General features: G+C 31.9%; 1 protein-coding gene across 4 annotated transcripts in view; it reads right to left on the bottom strand.

Moving 5' to 3' along the window:
- HNF4G (hepatocyte nuclear factor 4 gamma) overlaps nucleotides 1–21922 on the bottom strand; it is a 123526-nt gene that overhangs the window by 15214 nt on the left and 86390 nt on the right. For 2 of the 4 annotated variants that reach the window (XM_036887515.2, XM_036887514.2), the window contains 2 exons: nucleotides 5587–5761; nucleotides 1989–2083 (listed from right to left, as the gene is read on the bottom strand). In XM_036887515.2, coding sequence (XP_036743410.1) covers nucleotides 1989–2083; nucleotides 5587–5732 — 241 coding nt within the window. In that variant the 5' untranslated portion in view covers nucleotides 5733–5761. Of the gene's footprint in view, nucleotides 1–1988; nucleotides 2084–5586; nucleotides 5762–8665; nucleotides 8851–21922 lie in introns of those variants that run through there. The other 2 variants (XM_036887513.2, XM_036887512.2) reach the window with 2 other exon arrangements.

Below are 21922 nucleotides of genomic sequence, written 5' to 3' on the forward strand. Positions count from 1 at the left end.
AGAATAATATGTATTCCTAAATTCCTTTTTGAAAACTACACATTAAATATAAGGAAGCGTGAGAGGGAGAATATTAATTTGTGTATATGTTATATAAAGAATACTATATAAGATAGCAAAATTGGATTTCAAACTTAAGGTAAAATTATCTTCTGCTAACCAAAAAAGGACAAAAACAAGACCTGTAACACCTGTATTATTTAGGGTAATGCTCTCCCTGCTCTGCTGGAAAGATAAGACATTAAACTATCAGAATTTTTAATGCAATTTTTCTTTTATTAAAGAAATTCACCAATTTCTATGCCAAAATCTACTATCTACCCAAAACTTACTGTTAATGATCAGTTCATTAATTTGAAAAATACTACTTTTGTCTTTAAGAGTGAGTAATCTTTAAGTTGGAGTGAATAATTAATATTTCATTTTAAAATCATATTTACTGGTAGCTTACTCTCTCTCTGTCCTTTCTCTTTTTTTTTAACAGAAATTGTCATTGATTTTCAGCCTCTACTAAATCAAATGTACATGCATATGTGGATATAAAAAATTAAAGTGTAAGCTATGCTTTTATGAGTTTCATTTAGATGATCAATCTTTAGAAAAATGCTAAAAAGATATGAACATCTGTAAACTTTTTACTGCTATCATTTTTTGATATAAAACCATGTTTATATATATTCCCATCTAACTATTTTTGATATTATGGTATTACTGTAAATAATGAAAATATATTTACTTTGAAACTGAAAAGTTACTTCCTAATCTATTTAGGAAAAACTAATGCATCATTCTATGGACAGTAAAAAGTATAATTTCAGTATTTTTGAAAACTGTATTTCACATACTGGAAAACTCTTAAAGGAAATATAGATTGTGATTTGCTTGTACTTTTTCAAGTAGAAATAGATGAAGATGATTAACAAAGTATGAAATTAATCCCATAAGTTACTAAATATGCCATAAGAAATGTCATTTTGAAATGATAAAGTGCTTCTCTTTAAATTCTGTGAGCTTTATTTTGCCTTCTCTTTGAGACTAGCAGTCTGAATGAAATTAATGGAATTTTTGTCTCTTTAATGAATATTGAGTGACAAAGAAAAAACTAGTTATGTTCAAGATAGATTCGATACATTTAACATTTCTGTAGTATAGTGATCTAATTTAATTTTTTTATAGTTGGCAAATAGTTCTGAAAAATCTCTTTGTATATGACAGGTATAAGAATGTAGCAAAACTGATAAGCGCAAAATCTTGTAGCACCTATTCTCTGCCTCACATTTAAATGTGTTCAACACATTCATTTCTAAATTAGCCATATTTAGAAAGAAGGGTAATATACATAATCAGATTATTAAATATGTTCAAAATGAAATTAGTGCACACTAAAATAGAATATCTAGTCTACTGTCTATATCTCTCAATGGAATATATGCTCCATGAGAGGTGGGATTATTTTGTCTGTTATGTTCACTATTGAAACCTCAGCATCCAGAACAATTTTTGAAAAGTAGTGCTGTTTAATAAATATTTATCAAATAACTAAATGATTACATGAAGAGTCAATGCTCACTTAATGCTTATGAAATGAATAAAGATTATCAATTGTTATTGATAATAAAGAAATGTGTTTAAAAATACATTTACAATTTCAGTGTATTAATTGATTTTGCCATTTATCTTTTGAACAGGACATTGAAATATTATTTAGACAATAATTTAGACAATAATTTTGTTGCCAGAGGCTAGCGGAGAATATAGTGTCTGGAATCAGACAATCATCAGATAAAGACTGGCTCTACCACTTACTACCTGGGTGTTAGTGTCCATGAGTAAATTCTTAACCTCCAGGAACTGTAGATTCTTCATTGAGAAAAATTAAGGAAGATAAGAACTCATGTGAAAAGATTATTGTGATTAAATGAGAATGTGTGCGTATAACACTCTTCATCAATAATGTTAATTAGTTATTACATATTATATATTATTACCTTCTTTTTTCATTCCTGCTCTAAAACACTTCCTTAATCGACAGTATCTACATTGATTCCTTTTGTCCTTGTCAACAACACATTGCCGACTGAACCTATAATATCAAAAAAGTTATATTAGTTTGCAGAGAACTATTATTTATCAAAGAAAAGCAAATAGGTAGACTTCACATAAGTATGGTCAAATTCAGCCTGATGAAAAGAACATGTAAGAACAATTAACTACAACTTTTTCAGTCTCATGATCAGCATGCACATGACATGGAACTCTAAGACACACCTCTCATGACGTCTTTATGATAAAATAAAACTGAATGATATCTCACTTTTGGCCAATATACATGATCATTTCTATTATGAGTCACGAAAACCAAACCTAGTTCAAAAATCTTTGGCATGTGAATACTAATTGCTCAGTGCTAAGTGATTCCAGTGCAATGGAGAACATATCAGAACTTCAATGCTCTGCACTTTCAAGCTTGTTTTTTTTTAAGTATTCTTCTATTAATTTTAAATGCACTTCACATCCAATTGAAGTTACTCTAAATATCAAATTACATATAAAGAGGCAGTTGAGAAGAGCATTGTGAGTATAGTATATGCACAACTTGGTACCACTTTACACCCACTAAATGGCTAAAATCAGGAAAAAAAACAGACAAGTGTTGATATGTGAAAAATTTGGAACCCTCCTACACTGCTGGTTATAATATAAAATGATGCATCTGCTTAGGAAAAAAGTTTGGCACTTTCTTAAAAAGTTAATCATAAGAGTTACCATATGATGCAGCAATTCCACTCCTAGGTATCTAACAGAGAGAAATGAAAACCTATGTTCACACAAAAACTTGTACACAGATGTCCACAGAAGTATTATTCATAATGAAAATTTGGGGATCCATTACCCATCAGCTGACTAATAGGCAAACAAAATGTGGAATGCCCACACAATGGATATTATTATTTGGCAAGAAACAGGGATGAAGTTCTGATTCATGCTACAATATGGATGAACCTTGAAAACACTATTCTAAATGAAAGAAGTCAGACACAAAAGTCCACATGTTGTATAATTTCATTCACGTTGAATCTCCAGAAGAGACAAATCTATAGAAACAGAAAGTATTTTAGTAGTTGCCTAATGCTGGTGGGGAGGGAGTAGGGGAAAATGGGGAGAGACCACTAAATGGCACAATGTTTCTTTACAGTTTGAAGAAAATGTTTTAAGTTGATTGACTGATTGTAGTGATAGTTGCACAACTCTGTGAAATTACTGAAAAACTGACTTGTACACATAAAAAATGTAATCTCTGGAATTAGAACTGAGCTTGATTTCCAAGTCCACCACTTACACTCAATAGAACTCAGGAATGTTATTTGACATCCCCAGTTAATTCATAATTGCCAAATAGGGAGGACCTGCTGCTAAAGGTAGTTTTATGAATGTATTTAAAAAATTTGGGGCAAATATTAATCATATAGTGAACAATAGCATTTCTTCAAATTATTGCATAAAATTACCTATAATATATATCTGATTATTTGTAGTTGGTTATTAATGATGAAAATTAAAGAATATACTTTGTGATCTAGTAAAAGAAGGTATTTCTTCTAAAATATATGGGTGGCCACTTAGAATCGAATGAAGATAAAGCCTACTGTAAATGAATTGAGCTGAGAGAGATTTACTTGCAGGATGAGAACAAAAGCATTATTCATTTGACAGGACACTCCAGATATGGGACCAGATTACCAACAAACACAACAGGAGAACACATCCGATTAACATTAAATTAATGCAAAAATTGAATAAATGTATTACTGAGAACCTACTGTGTACAAGATCCTGGTGTAGGGATTAAACAGAAGAATATGATCTGTCTCCTCCATTCAAGGAAACTGCAATCCATAGAGTACACATACAAGTTTACAGAAAGCCATAATAAAAGATACAATGTGAGAAGTATTGAGGAGCAAATTTAAAGTGTTTCAGGAAGGAAAGCTCGACTTCAGTGTGATGGAACAGAATGGAAATGAAATCTGTAAATCTAAGAAAATAGATAAATTCGAGGCCAAAACCTGAGTTCAAAAACCCTTTCTGCCCCTAAACTTGTACCAATATAATAACTAATTTCTCAGTGGAAAATTGTAACATTTTTTAAATATCAAGATGTGTAAAGAAGACTAAGTTGCTAACAGTGTTCATGATGGGAAGGTGTGAGGAGTTAAACGGTACATGTTGTTGGAATATTTTTTAAATTCCAGAAGTTGCTATGGGAACCTCCGTTAGCACTTTTGTCTTTCCCGGTGGAAATCTTGAAAGCCCTTGGTGCTGATGTTCTCTGATTCTTGAAAGTTTTTGTTGGATTTAGTTGTTTGGTTCACCACTTTTTCATACATACACACACACACACACACACACACACACACATACACACACACACGTATTTCACCTTTGACAGGACACGTGCCAAAAAACTTTTGTTTACATGTTATTATGTTTCTATTTTAGTTGTTAATTTTTTTAAGAAGCACTCAATATTTAATGTAATCATAGAGAAAATGTTTTTGGTGAAGGAAATCTACTTGGTCTACTTTCATATTTCTAAGTTTTGATGTACATAAAAGCAAAACCCATCTAAAATTATTTTTCTTTTCCAAGAAGGTTTTAAAGTGGATGATTTATACTTTTTAACCTACTTTAAACTCTCCTGGAAAAATTGCTAGAGAACACTAATTAGATATTTGGGGAGTTATATATTAACTTTTTCCACACATCTAGAAATCAAGTGGCGTCATATTGTGAGAAAATTAACTTCTTTCCAAATGTTCGATTGTTCCTAAACAACAAAACAATCCTATGCATGCCTTTAATTGAAACAGCAAACACAGATTTTTTTGTCAAACCTATCTTTTAATAGCCCATTTTTAACATGGATGTACTCTGCATTCAAGAACTGCCATGCTGAACACTGAAGGAGGACAATCTCATCCTAAATTGTACTATGATGTTGACAAGATACTATTTTTTAAAAATTCTAGTAGAAATGTGTGGCTTGTACAACATAGTTAAGTAAGTTTTAGACAAAACATTAAATTCAATGGCAAAATTGTAGCATGAGAACACCAAAATTTCATGACCAACAATTTAATTTCACCCATCAGTATTAATAGCTACCCAAATCATCTACATGCTTGTAGTTTTTGTTTTAAAGGACTCAGAATGTAATGATGCTAAAAAATCAAATCAATATGCAAAAAAATACACACATTGTGAAACCATTTGAATACAGATTTAAATACATCTATTGGTATATGAACATGTGGCAAAAACAATTAAAAGACACAAGGAAAGGAAAAACACCAAATTTCAGATAGCAGTTACCTCTGGGAGAGAGGGGAGAAAAAGAAAGTGAAAAGGGAGGTGTCCACTGGAGGCTTCAGCCATATGGGTCTAGGGTGGGTGGTGTGTGGATATTTTTATATACATTTTGTAAGTCAAACACTTCATAAAAAAGAACCACTTGTGTGAATGTATCTTGCATATACACCCACACATTCTCACACAACCTCCTCCTAAAAGGAATGTCTCAAATACCTGCAGGAGTAAATGTGACTCTTGCGGATGCTGCGTCTGAAGAAGCCCTTGCACCCATCACAGCTTGATGCTCCATAGTGCTTTCCTGTCGCCCTGTCCCCACATATGGCACATAGGCAGTTGACACCGTTCTCTGTGGTGTTCATACTTGTCGTCTCCGGGGCAGAACTGTCTGCTAAAGGAAAAGGAAGAGTAGGGTTTGAGTTCATATGAAGTATTTCTGGTTTAAACTGCCTCAATTATTCATAGGCTTAACAGAACCCATCCCATGGTTTCTGGGTGCCCACCAGTGTTCTCCTTTTTAACCACTGGCTGCTTTGTTGGTCTGCATTCCAATCTGCCCTCTCATATTTCTAGTGATTAAACTTTGGGATGCCAAAGGGCTCAGTCCCCAGCTACACTTTTTGCCAAGGGAAGCTCATCCAGTGCCATGACATTAAATATCATTGGAATGATGAAATATCCCCAAATTTTATCTCAAGCCCTGACGTCTCCCATGGGTATCAGTCTGAAATGCCCAAATACCTATTTAACAACTTCCCTTTGATGTTTAATAGGAATTGCAAATTAATGTAACAAAGCAGAACTTTTTTATTTTTCCCCTAGGCTTTGGTCTCCCTTCAGCTGACCCTATGCCAGTCAATGGTACCAGCACATAGGGCCAATGATATGGTCGTGTTCATTGCATTCTCTCCTTCAATGCTGATATCCAATCCAACAGTAATTCCATATTTAATATACATATCAGATCCACAACTTTTCACTCTTCATGGCCACCATTATCCAAATGAACATAATCCTTACCCTGGATTATTGCAATAGCCTCTTATCTATTTTCTCTATTTTCACCCTTGCCCCTCTACTGTTTATTACCCCAAAGTGCTCTTGGCATGAGAAAGTCATGCCACATTAGCCTTCTGTTCCCAACACTTAAAACCGACACATCCTACCATAGCCTGGAAAACCCTGCATGATAAAGCCCCCTCCTGCCTCACTGATACCATTACCTGGTACTACTTCTCAGCCTGTTCATAATTATTCTCCAGCAATGCTGCCCTTTTCCCTTGAAATGTGTCCCATCTAAAAGTTTATACCCTTGCTGTCCCTTCTGCCTCAAAGGAAAGTTCTTCCTCAAGAATTTCTTTGGGCTGGCATCTGATTTCTTCTCAAACCTCACATTTCCTGTGAAATATTCTCAGGATACACATTTAAAACTTATCTCTCATCTGTCCTTTAAGTAAAACCTGGTTAATTTTTGTAATAGCTACTTCTTGGTCTAAAATTACATTATGTATCTGTTCTGTTCATTTTTTACCCATCTTTGCCCATATAAGAACTTAATGTTGTCAAGAAAATTTATCTGTCTTATTCATATCTCCAGCTCTTGGAACTGTATCTGGCATAAAGTGAGCATCTAATATATAGTTTTGAAGAAAAAGGCTTAAAAGAATCTAGATAGTTATTTTTACTTAAATATGTCTTAAATTAGTTAATACTGTTGACTACATCTTTAATGTATGCAAAAGATATTGAATATAAGGTGATATATATTAAAATTAATTTATCATAAAATTGTATAATAAAATAAACAAAATAATACTTCATTATTATCTTCAATATAACAAAAGGAAAAATTAAAGGTTGTCATAATTCAATTACATTCTGTGACAACACAAATTCTGCTTACTAATACTTCTGAGTAGAAAAATATTATCACACATAATTTCACAAAGCTAAAAAGAAAGTCTTAATGAGAATATTCTTAAGGTTAAGTATGATGTTATAGAATTTAAAGCTAGAAATTTTTGTTTTGGTAAAATAAAATAGATGTTAGGAATAAAACAGAAGTGTAAAATATTGATTGTTTTCTGGGAGATTTTGTGGAAATGCAGAAAAATATTCAACTCCTGCTTCAAATTTAATGCCAAACTTACATATTATTAACATGATTAGAAAACATGGTGGACAACACTGAAAAGTCAGTTGTTTTAGTGAATATTTATGGTAAAATAGACTATAGACTATTCTATTGTCTTTTTAAGAACTCATAATTCTACTGAGATACTCTATTAAATATCTCTAATCAAATCTAAACATAAGAAATCAAAATAGTGACTTCCTAAGATTTGTACTACAGGTACACTTAACTCTTTGTGCTAAAATTTCAGAATTCATCTTCTGACAATTTTTTAAAAACCTTCCTATTAGTAAGCTATTATTTATTATAAATATAAAAGCAGTCAGAAATTGTACAGAATAAAAGCCATAGAGATCCTGAGTACAGGATCCATTCTCAATCCTGAACTAAACACACACACACAGACACACACACACATTCACACATTTTGCAAAACATACATAATTACTAGATTTTAAGAGTTCCAACAGTTATAACTGAACCTGAACCAGATTTTTATTTGAAAAAAGATCTAAAGTCAAAGCCAATTGTAAATTATATTATGTAAAGATATGAATCCTAAAATATTCATGTCTTATTTAAAGTTAAAATGTTACAGTAGATAAACACCTAGAGCTTGTGAGGCTAAACATTAGCTTGTCAAGTGAGGTTCTACTATAAGCCTTTATTTCCTTTCACATTTGTGTTCAATGCAAAAACTTGATGAAGATTTTAAATGTAGTGTCTCATCGGCAGGAATTGAGAACTGGAACTATGAAAGATAGTAAGACTTCAGTGTTCTATGGAAACTTTGCTCCATGTGTCACATTAAATATTGCATAGAAAATATATATTACAGCCCATCTGCCAATATTACCTATTACTGTGATTCATAGTAAACAAAAGAACTACTCAAACTACTCTTTTTACCTAGATGGCTCATGACAGAATTCTGAGGTTACTTTATTACACTTAATTAAGCTTTTTCAATCTCAAACATAAAAAGCAATAGCATTATTAATTAAATTTTGTGATGAAGTGCAAAAGCTCAGATTTGTGGCCTTAAAAAGCAAGCCCTGAATTCTCCAGCAGTGAAACATGAAGTTGCCACCTGGAGAGCTCAGTTTTACTTCTCCCATTATACTTACTTTTCTTGATAGCTACAAACAGATGAGAACTCACCATTTGAATTATACAGGATCTGCATAGTGTCAAATTCCAATGTTGTATAAGTTGGGTCCAAAACTTCGCTGTAATTTGCCATCTCCATGTCCAGTATCGGTTCCGATACCCTCATCATTGATTTAGAAATGCACATACAAGTGGCACCCACAGGCCCAGAGTGTGTGATGGCTGTTGACTTTCAATCTGTGAGTGATAATCCAAAGCTAACTGTAACTGAGTGACTTATGTGCTACAGTGGGAGGAGCTGTAAAACTGTAAACTCCTTCAGCAGGCCATATTCTGCTTATTTCTTTTCTTTTATGGCATACGAAAGCAATTCCTTGTGATAATCTTGGAATGCTTCATGGAATTGCCTTATCTGAAGTGCTCAGTGGACTAATTTCCTAAATTGGTTCCCAGTAGGCAATAAATGATGTCATTAAAAGGATTCAAAATAGAAAAAAGACTCAGGTTTTTAAGTTGCAATTATCCCATTGAAGGGGTTGGAAATCATATACTGTTGGGACTCTACTGCTTTAAATTTGGTCAAGACTGTAAGTTAACACTTAACACTTAACATAAGCAGTTAACAATTTCAAGTTTTCTTATCTGTAGAATAAAGCTAACTTTGTTTATGCTGGAGGTAAACAACTTTGTAATTTGAAATGGATTTGTGATACATTCCAGTAGCAGCCTAGGCAGAACCCTAATACAGAATTTGCCATATTCCTTTTAACTATCAATTTATGAGTCCCTTGCATATTTGTAAACTTCCCACGGGCAGAGCCAGTATAGTTGCCTAGTATATTGTACGCATTCAATAAATAGTTGTTACATGAATGAGGTTTCATTTTAGGCACTATACATTTTAGGCCTATTACATTTTAGGCACTATAATGAAATAAAATTTTCCCTAACATGTGGATCTACACATTCCCATCATCAATCTTCCAATATCTAACTTCCATACAGCACACTGTATCTTTTCTAAGTACACGTGACAAGGAACATTAAGAGTTTGGGGACATTTAGAAGATAGTATTCAATGATTATATTTTACTTCTGATAATATGTTTATTGGTTTTATATTCCAAGAAAGAATTCCACCTACATTTGCCCTAGAAAGTCAGAATTTCATATTCCTCATGTAGTAAAGTTTATGGCAAAGTAATATTTTTCATTCAATTTCTGAATACCATAAGCCTTGTAAATATTGTATCTTAGAAATTATTACATTTTTCATCTGAGAATTTTGGCCACTTAAACTAAAAGCCATGTGAAGAATTGTGAAGAAAATAGCACAAAGTCATTTTAGCAGTCAGATTTACTAAATTAAACAGTGATCATTGGAATAGTCCTCTTGCCTTCATAATCTGTAGCATTCTTCATTATAAGGATAATATTTGGGGGTAGAACAGCCTACACATTCATATCAGCAAAGATCCAAGTAGCCACTAGTGGAATATCCTTCAAGTGGAATGTCCTGATCCAGTAGCGAGGCCACCCATGGGGCCAGAATTGAGTAGAACAATAAAGCCATGACAGCATTGTTTTGAGCTATCTGCACATCTTTTCTACTTCCAAAATTTCCCCTTGGTTTAAGAGAAAAATCTCTCTTAACATGTATGTTTCATTAGACTATGCAATATTTGACTAAATTATGAAATGAAATAATAAGAAATGATATTAAAATGCTAGGTAACAAATACAAATGATCCTTGATATTTATATAAAGTTGGTAAGATGGTAAGGGAACACTGCTGCTCTATTCACAATGACCAATCAATGAATGTCCATCAATGGATGAATAGATAAAGAAAATCTGGTATGCAATGGAATACTATTCAGCCTTAAAAAGGAATGAACTACTGATACATACTAAACATGGATGAACCTTAAAAAATATTATTCTAAGTAAAATAAGCCAGTCACAAGAGACAAATACTAGATGATTCCATTAATATGAGAAATCTAAAGTAGGCAGACTCATTGGTTTAAGAGAGGAATGGTGGTTGCCAGAGGCCAGAGAGGGAGAAGTGGGGAGTTACTAATAAAAGGGTCTACAATTTCAAGTAAGCAAGAAAAATAAGTAGAGATCTGCTATACAACATTGTACCAATCAAGAGTAATGCATTGTACTTTTAAAATATTGCTGAAAGGGTAGATCCCAGGTCAAATGTTCTTATCACAATAAAATTAAAAAATAAAATAAAACTAATAAAATAAAATAAAATAAAGTAAAATAATAAAATAAAATAAAATAAAAAGATTTACAAAGAAGAACTGAACTACATCATGGGAAAATAATCAGAGAATTGCAAAATAAAACAATTAATGCTTTTAATAAAAGGTGCCTATCACTCAAGGAAGTTAGCCTACCCTGCAAACTAATTAATATGTTCCTCAAAGGAAGTTGAGGACTTGAGTTAATCCAGGAGTTGGCAAAGTGGAGATTGGAATTTCTCTTGTATTGAGTTGAACACGAGATAACTTGTATTTATAAATACTTATGTTCTTCCTTATGACAAATCCTACTTCTAAAATTAATTAGGCTAAATCCAGAATATTTTAATTTGCTTAAAGAGTAGTAGGGAAGGACAATGAGGTGGATGAGAAAGGAAGAAAGAGAGAGTAAAGAAGAAGAAAATGCCACAGAGAAACAATTTTAGTCATGCTTACTTTTGGACTTTTAATTTTGTACCACAATCAAAGCAAGCAGCACGCTCAATCATATTTTGTGTTTTCCATTCAATAGTGATTGTAGAATTTTCATAACTAGTAAATTAGGTTTTTGGAAACATGTCCATGGCACAGTTGAACAAAATAAAATCATACAATTAATTACATAAACTTTAATACATTGAACAGTTGTGGCATTTGTTTACATATTTTCATATTAAAATTCAGTTATTTTTCAGGAAAGAGACAATGGATACACCAGGGAGCTTTCATTATTGCTATCTCAAGTACTTTTTATGGGTAAATTCATAGCTACATTAAATTAATCGTTTAAGTAGTTACAAGGAAAACTGTATTAATTGTATGCCTAGGAGATAAACATTTATCCTTAAATTAAATGAGACTTATGTTACTAAAACCCTAGATTCAACATAAAGTTATGAGTACTTTTCAGTTTCCATCTAAAATTTAAGTTTTACATTCTAAGTTTAATTGCGGAAACACCAAATAGTCATACTAACTCCTGAAAGAGTAATTTATAATAGCTAGCATACATCTTCTAGAGAAGAAATATACAAATCTATATCCAAAAATGTAAATAAATATAATAAACTAAGATCTACTGAAAATCTCTCTTAACAGTGGTCACTTTGCAGTATCTGTTCTTTAAGCTGAGCAAAATATTACTGTTCTTTAGCATGACCTCATAGTTTGCAGGCTAAGATGCACCTAATCAGGTCAGATACCCCAGAGAAAAACAATATTATTTGTATATAAAAGCCCCATTTTAATACTTGTGCTATACACTTGAAAAGTGTATGAGAGCAATGGTTCTCTAAACTGCCATGTGGAATATTATATTTAAATTTCTTTAAAGCAACATAAGAAATGAAAACAACATAGCTTTTAAAGACAACAACTCAATTCATATTGACTATTCAAGATAATAGCAGAAACATTTGTATCTTATCTGAAAGACTCTTAAGCTTGTTAAATCATTCTATACTTTATATTTGACTTAATCATTCCTTCACAGCATGACTAAAATAGAAAACAGCCTAATAAAAATCAGTTATAAAATAATTTTCATGAAAATAATCTTGATTTTTTATTAACCTGTTTTCTGTTTTACATCACATAAGAGCATTTTCATGAAAAAAAATTAGGATGTTAATATCAATATTTAAACACTTTATTTGAAAGTTATAGTTAATAAAACTTGTTTGTAAACTTACTCCTTTGAGATCACTTTTCATTACCAAAAGTACTATACCAATCCCAAAAGCACATTAGTAGTTTTTCTTGTTTTCATATTCCACTTTTTCAAGTATAAAGATTACACAAATGTGATCACTAAAAGTTAAGTGAAGAAGAATAACAATCCAAATTAAACCAGTGTATTTTTCAGTGTAAACAGGAAGCCATTAAGTGGAGAGCTCTATCCAATAAAACGGCTTATTAATTCAAAGCAAAGTCACCTTTCATTTCTCAAAAAAAACCTTCAATAAAAAAATCATTATTTTCTTTGCTCCCACTGTCTTAACCTAACCATTATTCCTCTTTTAAAATAGAAATATTGTCTCTTCTCTTTCTATTTTTGATGAGGGAAAACAGCATATTAAAGAATTAAAACAAATAAAAATAGGCATTCTAATCTTCAAAGCAAATTGCTATTACTGACAAGTAAAGAAAAAAGTTTGAAATTGGCTGTAGTGATGGGATCCTACTTTCAAAGAGCTTCATAAGTCCTTTCTTAAAACCCAGATTATATATGATTTTTCGATAAACAAAACAATTTTTTCTTGTCTTATGCTTTTCCTTCTATTTCAACCCAGCTGATGATCATGCAGTGACCAACAGAACCACATAACTCATTAGGTCATTTAAACCAATGTCATTCCCAACATTAAAAAAAATGACTACTTTATCATTATTTTTGAAACATACTCCTATCCTTGAATTGCCAACATTAAAAAAAATTTAAACTTAACTTCCATGGAACTTTTTTGCATAGTTTTATAATCTCCCTTAAAGAATTATAATTATTTCATAGCTCATTGCTCAATTCATATCGTTTTCCAGTTCATGACAATAGCCCAAGGAAATGATTAAATCCTTACTTTAGATCTTTTATCTGAAAACATCTCACATCACTGCTAAAAATGCCATTTTATAGTAAAAACTAAATAAATTGGACAGAGATATACAGCACCTTGTGAAATAGCTGAATTAGTTTAAAAATACATTGCTATTGTTTATAATATTTATGATTTACCTCAACTATTCATACTTTTCCTAATTTCTCATTAACATATCAGATTATTATTTAAAACTAGTTATACAAATAAATGTAAAACTCAAAACTAAGGAAAAGTAGAAACTGCATCATAATCAGTTACTGTTAGGATAGACAGAAGAAAGATTGCACAGCTGAGATCTAAACGTAACCAAGAAAATACTCTTGATAAAAGCTTCTGGGTGATATGAGAAATCTGCATATATTAAACCCACATTCAAGGTCAGTTGCCTTGTGATTCAAAAACAAACTCTCCTTTTCGGATGATAAGGAGCTGATTAGTACTAAATTATTAACTGAAATATAGATTATACTGGTAAGGAAAATTTTTAAAAGTCTGGATATAAGGAACGTTAGGATTAGAAAGTCACTATTTCTGCATTTCATTTTCACAGTGGATATTATCATTGTTGCCACTGCAAACTCAGCAAAGTTAGTCAGAATATTTAAGATTGGGGTGGCACTCTGATAGCAAAATTGCTGCATTATGCAAAATGAAGGGAAGGAAGTTATGGGTTTGGGCCAGGACCTTCAAATATGCTCTGACAAGGTATAGTGCTTAATGATATATAGCAGCAGTTTTACTATGCTGAGTGCACAGTTAGACTTGAACATTTTGAACAAATGTATTATAATGACCATAAACTTTTAGCATCTGGGAGCCAGAAACATACATACATGTATGTTATTATTTATTTAAAATCTGTGGTAATAGATTACATATCCAGTCATACAGTCAAGAACTGATCAACATTCTTGCTTAAAGCTTTTTTTATAAACATAGGGAAAACAACATATTAATGAGATATTCAATTTAGATAAAACTAAATAATATATGCATTTCCATTTATTAAAGGTAGGTATACAGTTGACTTAAGTTGAGATGTTAAATATTTTACCTTCTTTAGATAAATTTGTTTTTGAAGAAATATTGGTTGATTTTTTAAAAATACCATAATGAAGTGTTTCTTTTGGAATAAAATATAGGACAAAATTAAAATGACATTTTCTATAAATGACAAGTTCTATGAATGCAAAGACTTTATATTCTTTACTTGTGATGGTATCTCTAGGGTCTAGAATAGTGTGTTTACATGGTGAACACTACAAATACTTACTGAACATGTGAATAAAATAGATATGCAAATAAGTAACTTTGACAGAATATAGCATTGATACTGAACACATAGTATATTTTGTATGTCAACTACTTTTCCAGTCACTGAGTATTTCAATATAAACAAACAGAAAATCCCTACCCTAATTAAACTTGCAATCAAGTAACAACAACAACAACAATAATAATAATGATTTATATCTTTATAAAGAGATGGGTATTGAACCATTGTCTTTCCAGGGGATCCACAAAGTTGGATTGAGAAATATAATTAGTGTTTTATACATTTAGACCTTGAAACAGCAAACTTACTGGTTTGTAGGTAGACAGAAGGAGGAGTAAACCCTTCTACTCACTGATTCTTCAATGCCTATCTTAATTTACAATGTTGTTTATTCTTACATATTTCAGTGGGACGTTGCTGCAAACTGAATTAGCAAACACTGAACTGTTGCTCCTAGGGAGACTCAGGGTTAGTTTCTGAGAGCCTCTACTCACATTATCACCAACCAATCATTTTATAACCTTATTTTATGTGGCTGTCTGTATAAAGACCCTTAATTTAATATATTTATTGTTGATTCATTAGCATTGAATCCATAGCCAAAAGCGTTTAACTCACACCTGGAAGAAGTTTATCTAACACGTGTACTTTCTCTGTAAGGTTTGAGCAGTCGTCTTGCAACCAGGAATACTAGATGGCATCTCAGTACTTTACTTGGAGGTCATTTTAAACAGCAAAATTACTAACAAAAAGCACAAGAATGAGGAAAACATGGCACTAAATATGTGGTGAGAAGGATACTTGTACAGTATGAAAGCTGAAACAAGAAGGCAGAGCTTTGTCTGACCTCAACTGGGTCATGTTCACTAAACTCAACTCAGCAGATTCACAAATGAATGCAAAAGTGCCTTGAGTATTGATTTTGGGGTTAGAAGTAAATTCTAGCAAATTGGCAAATTCTCAAACACAGAATCTGCAAATAATGAGGACCCACTGTATAGATGTATGTACTAGATGTACATGCATTACTACTGAAGCTTTTGATATGCAATAAAAAGAAAGCTATTCATTGACAGTGTAACATTATGTTTGAAGCAAAAATAACTTTCCGAGAATTACAAAGTCCTTTGTAGTCTTTCAAATATATACATAGTTTTGGTTTCTGTTTTAATTTAAGGCACTGCCAACCTTTAAAAAAAGCTATGTGAATGTATTTTTGTGATAAGTATTTGAGTTTTAAATGTAAAGGAAAAATATTGATATATATTAATAAGTCCATTCCCTATGAGGTTTGTGCATTTTTGTTGAATCAACCTCCAAATGTTAATATTATTTGATACAGGAAACCAAACAGTAACTTTTCAGTTCTAGGCCCTTAAAATTAAAAATCCTCATTCTAAAACTTTAATAAAGAAAAGAAGACAGTAATTTCACTGTAATATTGGGTTATGATAGTAAATGGAATATTTGTTCAGGCAAGCACTGTGACACATACATTAATTGGGGCAATTTAATTTTTCAGTGATAAATATGCACTATGATAGCAGGTCCCATGTTCTAACTGTTCTCCCTTCTGTTATGGTAAATAATAACAAAAAAAAAGGAAAAGAAGAAAAAGAACAAACAACTAAGGTTAGAAATATGGACTTCTGTAAATGTTTAAGTACTCATGAATACAGAACTTAAATCAATTCAATATGTATTTGTATCAAAATACTAGGGGCAAAAAAACATGTTTTGCATAAGTGCTAAGGGCATATCAGAATAATTTTTTATCGTATTACTACTATATTTTAAATGAAAATAAGTAAAAAATAATAGCAAGTAGGAAAGAAATGCTGAGTGAAACTTCCCAGCGGTTGACCTATTTCTCATAGAGCTGAAGCTTACACAGAGTTGAGGAGGTCTTGAAGAGGAATGAACTCCTAGAAATACATTGACAAGGTTCCAGCTCAATTTTTGAGGGGCCCTAGAAGGTGTTCATACAAATGACATGCCCTGAAATGTAAATTTCATGAGCTTCATTTGAAATCTACCTCTGACACAAATATAATTTTTATTTAAAATTGTATTATCCTGGTTCCTACTTTACCTGTGTGGCAACTCCCTTTTCTCCCTCTTCCTTATCCACCTCATAAGAGTTCATTCTTCAGTTCTCTGATGTTTTTTTTCCTTTTAGGAATCTCATGTATGTTTTAAATCACTATCACTATTTAAGATTATTATTCCAAACTTTTGTTACAGTGATTACTCCATTGCAAAATATAATTTTAAATCCCCAATTTTTGATTAATCCTTTTCCCCCTAGAATGCTTTTCTGCCACATACAATAAAACTTTTCCACAATAATAAAAGTGGGGACAAAAAAATTCAGTCTTATTACTGTGAAGTTAATAAAATGTCCCAGGTAAGCCTGTAGAACCAGTTGGCTTAGAGGTGAAGGGTCAGATGAGTAAATCCAAGTCTTTCCAGGTTCCAGAGGTAATTTGGATATGATAACATTTATCTATTAAGACTGAAATACTAATGGAGAAGATTCTGGATGTTTTGATTCATTAAAATCACACTAAGAATATTAAAATTCCCAAGAATAGTATTCCAAAACTCTTCCATTATTATGAAACAGGTCATTGCACTTTATCTGTATCTATAGATCTAGATGTATTTCTAGGTCAATATAGTTTTATATATAAAGGGAAAACCAAAAAGCCTTCCTTTCTGATTTCTCTAATTTTATTTTGGTATAGTTATTCTACATTATACATAGAATATCACATATACATATGTATATAATCTTAGAGCAAATTCAGTCTACTTTAATCTTATCAATTCAATAACTAAGTCATATTTTAATCACCCAAAATAACACATTTCTTATTTATTCTTACCTATCCATTCCTACTGTCTTCCTAACTCAAGAGGAAATTACTGCCTATATGGGTTATTGTAGCAGCCTCTCAGTGTTTCCACTTTTTCCATCCATTTCATCATGCTAACTCTATTCTATATACAAGCTACTGTTCCTAAAATACTTATTTTATAATGTTATTATTTGGATAAAAAATTTAATGATTTTGACAACATAAAAAAGCACATAACATATGAACATAAATATACTAGGTAGGTTTTCAAAACTACTCATGTTATGACACTAAATGATGACACATTTCTCAGGACAACCAGCTGATCTTGTAATTTTTTGAGTCTCTGCTCCTCACTGAGGCAGATGAAGTTAGGCATATAATTATTGAACCTTTTGAGTTGTTGACCAAAGTTTCTTTTTACTGTCTCCCAAATTCACAGCATTCCTTTCCAGAGTTTTAATCTTACCTAGTCACTTATATTCCTTACTGTGCCTAGTACAATTCTATCCATATAATAACCATACCATAAATTTTTCTTCAATAAACATATTAATAGGAAGTCAATCCATGTGAAATGAGTGTCTACCATAGGTCTCTAAAAGGTGCTCGTATTTCTGTGTTCAAATTTTAATCTGTGAATATAAGGGAGTGTATAGTTGCAAAACTTTATCAAGCTACATGCTTGATATGTGCACTTTTCTATATCTATACTTCAGTAGAGTCTAAGAAATTAGTCTGCTGTATGATTGCATTTGTAAGAATGTGTCACCATTTCTAGCAGTTTAAGGTAGTCCATATAAAATGTCTTCTATTATACACACATCAGAATACTAAGAATATTCTTAGAGAAGTGACAAAAATTGGTATTTCTATAAAAATGTAGAAGGGTAAATATACAGAATTATTTTTTCTGATCAGTTTTAATCAATGTAACTGATAATGAAATTTCTTGGTAATGTTTTTGCTAAATTTAAAATTATCTTCAGTATTATGGACTTTGTTGGGGGTCTTAAAAAATTTAATTGAATTTCCTTACCCTAAAAAATGTTCAACAGTTCACCAGCTCTATCTATATGCTCATATACTACAATTGAACATACCAGCTTCTCCACATTCAACATACTCAAAGAAGGTTTACATAGATACCTCCTCACTTCATTCACTGTTCATCAGAAGGGACCAAAATATTGGTGAAGTTGGTTCATTATATATCTAGTAGTGTATCAATATTTTGTTTGTATAATTGAGGGAAGGAGAAGGTGAAGCAAATAATTAAAAATTTTTCAACAAGAAGCAGCCATTGCAGCAAGGGGGCTTAGGGAATAGAGAACCTGACAATGACAGAGATATGATATTCAAATCCTGGATTCTGGAAGGCTGAATTAGCACTAGGAAAAGCATAAGTGAGAAGAAATTCACAAGTCTGTAGACTCAAGAAGGTTATTAGTCCTTTATATCATTTACAGAGAGCTGGGATTCAAAACAGTTCTTTCTGTTTCCAAAACTTTGCTTCTTTTTTATGCCATTTGTTTTGTGCTTTGCTTCACTTCACTTTGTCTAGCTATTTAAAGACAAGTAACCAAACTGCAGGAAAAGTATTTTCATTATACAGACATAGCATGATTCTAGCTTTATATTACCTTACATAAAATATCACTTCACCAGAACTCAGGTGGCATACTAGGAAAAACATAAAACTACAGCAGTGGTTCTCAATGAAGAGTGACTTTGCTCTCCAGGGGATGTTTGAAAATGTCTGGGGACAATTTTGGTTGTGACAACTGGGAAAAAAGGGTGATACTGGTAGCTAGTGGGTACAGGCTATGTGCTGCAAACATCTTACAATGACAGACCAATTACTCAGAGCAAAGAATTATCTAGGTCAAATGTCAATAATGCTGAGTTTGACCTGCAGTATAGTAAACCTAGGTCATGTTATGCAATTCAACATATTTTAAATGAGAATCAATAGTGATAATGTGTTTAAGCATTTTCTAAAATTACAAGAATCAACTGTGATAAAATGCTTGAGACTTTTGGAAACTATAAACTGTTCAATCATTATTTATTTACTTAAACGTTTATTTATTTAAAAGGTATTATTGTAATATAAGTGCACTTATAAATATATTCTGGTATACACTAAGCTATATAGATACAACGTCTTCTACATTATCATAACCTCAATATCTTCAGTCCGGCAGTAATATGCACATAAAATGTTTGTTCAATTAATGAACTAATATACTAGCATAGCAATTGTAATTCCTGGGCAGAATCTTTTACAAAGAAGTCTAACAAATGTAGCTTTTTTTCCCACTGAAAAAAGAGCGTTTACCTTCCAAAGTTAATTTTAATAACTAAGGATTGGGAAGGGAGATATACAACAGCATAAGATATGGAGTTAGCTATAACTTTAAAATAGATATACAACAGACATTTTAAAAGACAGTTTTCATCCAAGAGATGATGATTGTTATTTTTTAATGTCATTAAAAGTTCACTGCTAATACCCTTTTAATTTTCTGCTTGTATATTTCCTCAACTGGACTTTGGGCCATATAGTAATTTCTGCTCAGTTCTCTTTGTGAGATCTTTGCTGTTTTAGCTGTCAGTTCTTAGACCCTTAAGTTTGGCCATCTTCTCTCCTCTTATGGTTGCAATTATGTATATGAATAATTTTCATATATATACATATACACATACACACATACTCACAAATACACACATATATGACCTGTATAACTATACATAGGGATATGGGTAGATAGATAAAGACAGAGAGAATGGCAGAGAAAAAGAGAGAGAGAGATAGGCCAACAAAGACCTATTCTCTCATCTCAAGCTTCATCTCAGATGTCTCTCTGGTAGCTTGAATTCCATATGTCCTAAGTGGAAGTTGTGCTTTTCACAACTTACCTTCTATATTTCTAAGTCAAATCTACTTCTTTTCTACCATATTTTTACCCTGTAATTGGCACCATTATCAGCAAAGAGGCCAACATAAAACCCTGAATTTTATCAAATAGAAGATGACACAAATAAATGGAGAGATTACTGTGCTCATGAATTGGAAGAATTAGTGAAATTGAAGTGTTCATAGTATACAAAGTAATACACAGATTAAGTGCAATCCCTATCAAAATTCCAGTGGCATTTTTCACAGAAAGACAACAAACAATCCTAAAATTTATATGGAACCATGAAAGACCTCAAATAGCTATAGCTATCTTGAGAAAGAAGAACAAAGCTGGAGGCACCATACCAAATGATTTCAAACTATATTACAAAGCTATAGTAATTAAAACAGTATGGCACGAACCTAAAAACAGACTCATATCTCAATGGAACAGATACAGAGCCAGAAATAAATACATGCATATTATGGTCAATTGATTTATGAGAAAGGAGCCAAGAATATACAATGGGGGAAGGACAGTCTCTTTAGTAAATAGTATTGGGGACATTGGACAGCTACATGCAAAAGAATGAAATTGAACCACTCTCTTATACCACACACAAAAATTGACTCAACATGGATTAAAACTTGAATGTTAAGACCTGAAACCATAAAACTCCTAGAAGAAAACAGGTGGTAAGCTCCTTCACATTGGTCTTGGTGGTGATTTTTGAATCTGACATCAAAAGCAAAAATGAACAAGTGGGAGTACATCAAACTAAAAAGCCTCTGCATAGCAGAGGGATTCATCAAGGCAAACTAGTGAATAGAAGAAAACATGTGAAAATCATATATCTGACAAAAGGTTAATATTAAAGAAACATAAATAACTCATAAAAATTAATAGCAAAAAATCAATCTGGTTAAAAGATGAACATAAGATCTGAAGAGACATTTTCCCAGAGAAGAAATATAGATGACCAACAGGTACATGAAAAGATGCTCAACATTATTAATCATCAGGGGAATGCAAATAAAACCAACAGTGAGATATTACTTCATACCTGTTAAAATGGCTATTATCAAAAAAACTAGAAATAACAAGTGTTGGTGAGGATACAGAGAAAAGGGAATCAAGTGCACTTTTGGTAGGAATGAAAATTTGTATAGCCACTATGAAGAATAGTTATGGAGGTTCTCTAAAAAATTAAAAATAGAACTACCATGTGATCCAGCAATTTCACTTCTGGGTTTTTATCTGAAGAAAATGAAAACTCTTATTTCAAAAACATATATGCTTCTCTATGTTCACTGCAGCATTACTGACAAAAGCCAAGATAAGGCAACAGCCAAAGTGTCCACTGATGGATGAATGGATGAAGAAGATGTGGTACATATATACAATGGAATATTATT

The sequence above is a fragment of the Manis pentadactyla genome, chromosome 3 (genome assembly GCF_030020395.1).
Source record: "Manis pentadactyla isolate mManPen7 chromosome 3, mManPen7.hap1, whole genome shotgun sequence".
In the NCBI taxonomy this organism is placed as follows: Eukaryota; Metazoa; Chordata; class Mammalia; order Pholidota; family Manidae; genus Manis; species Manis pentadactyla.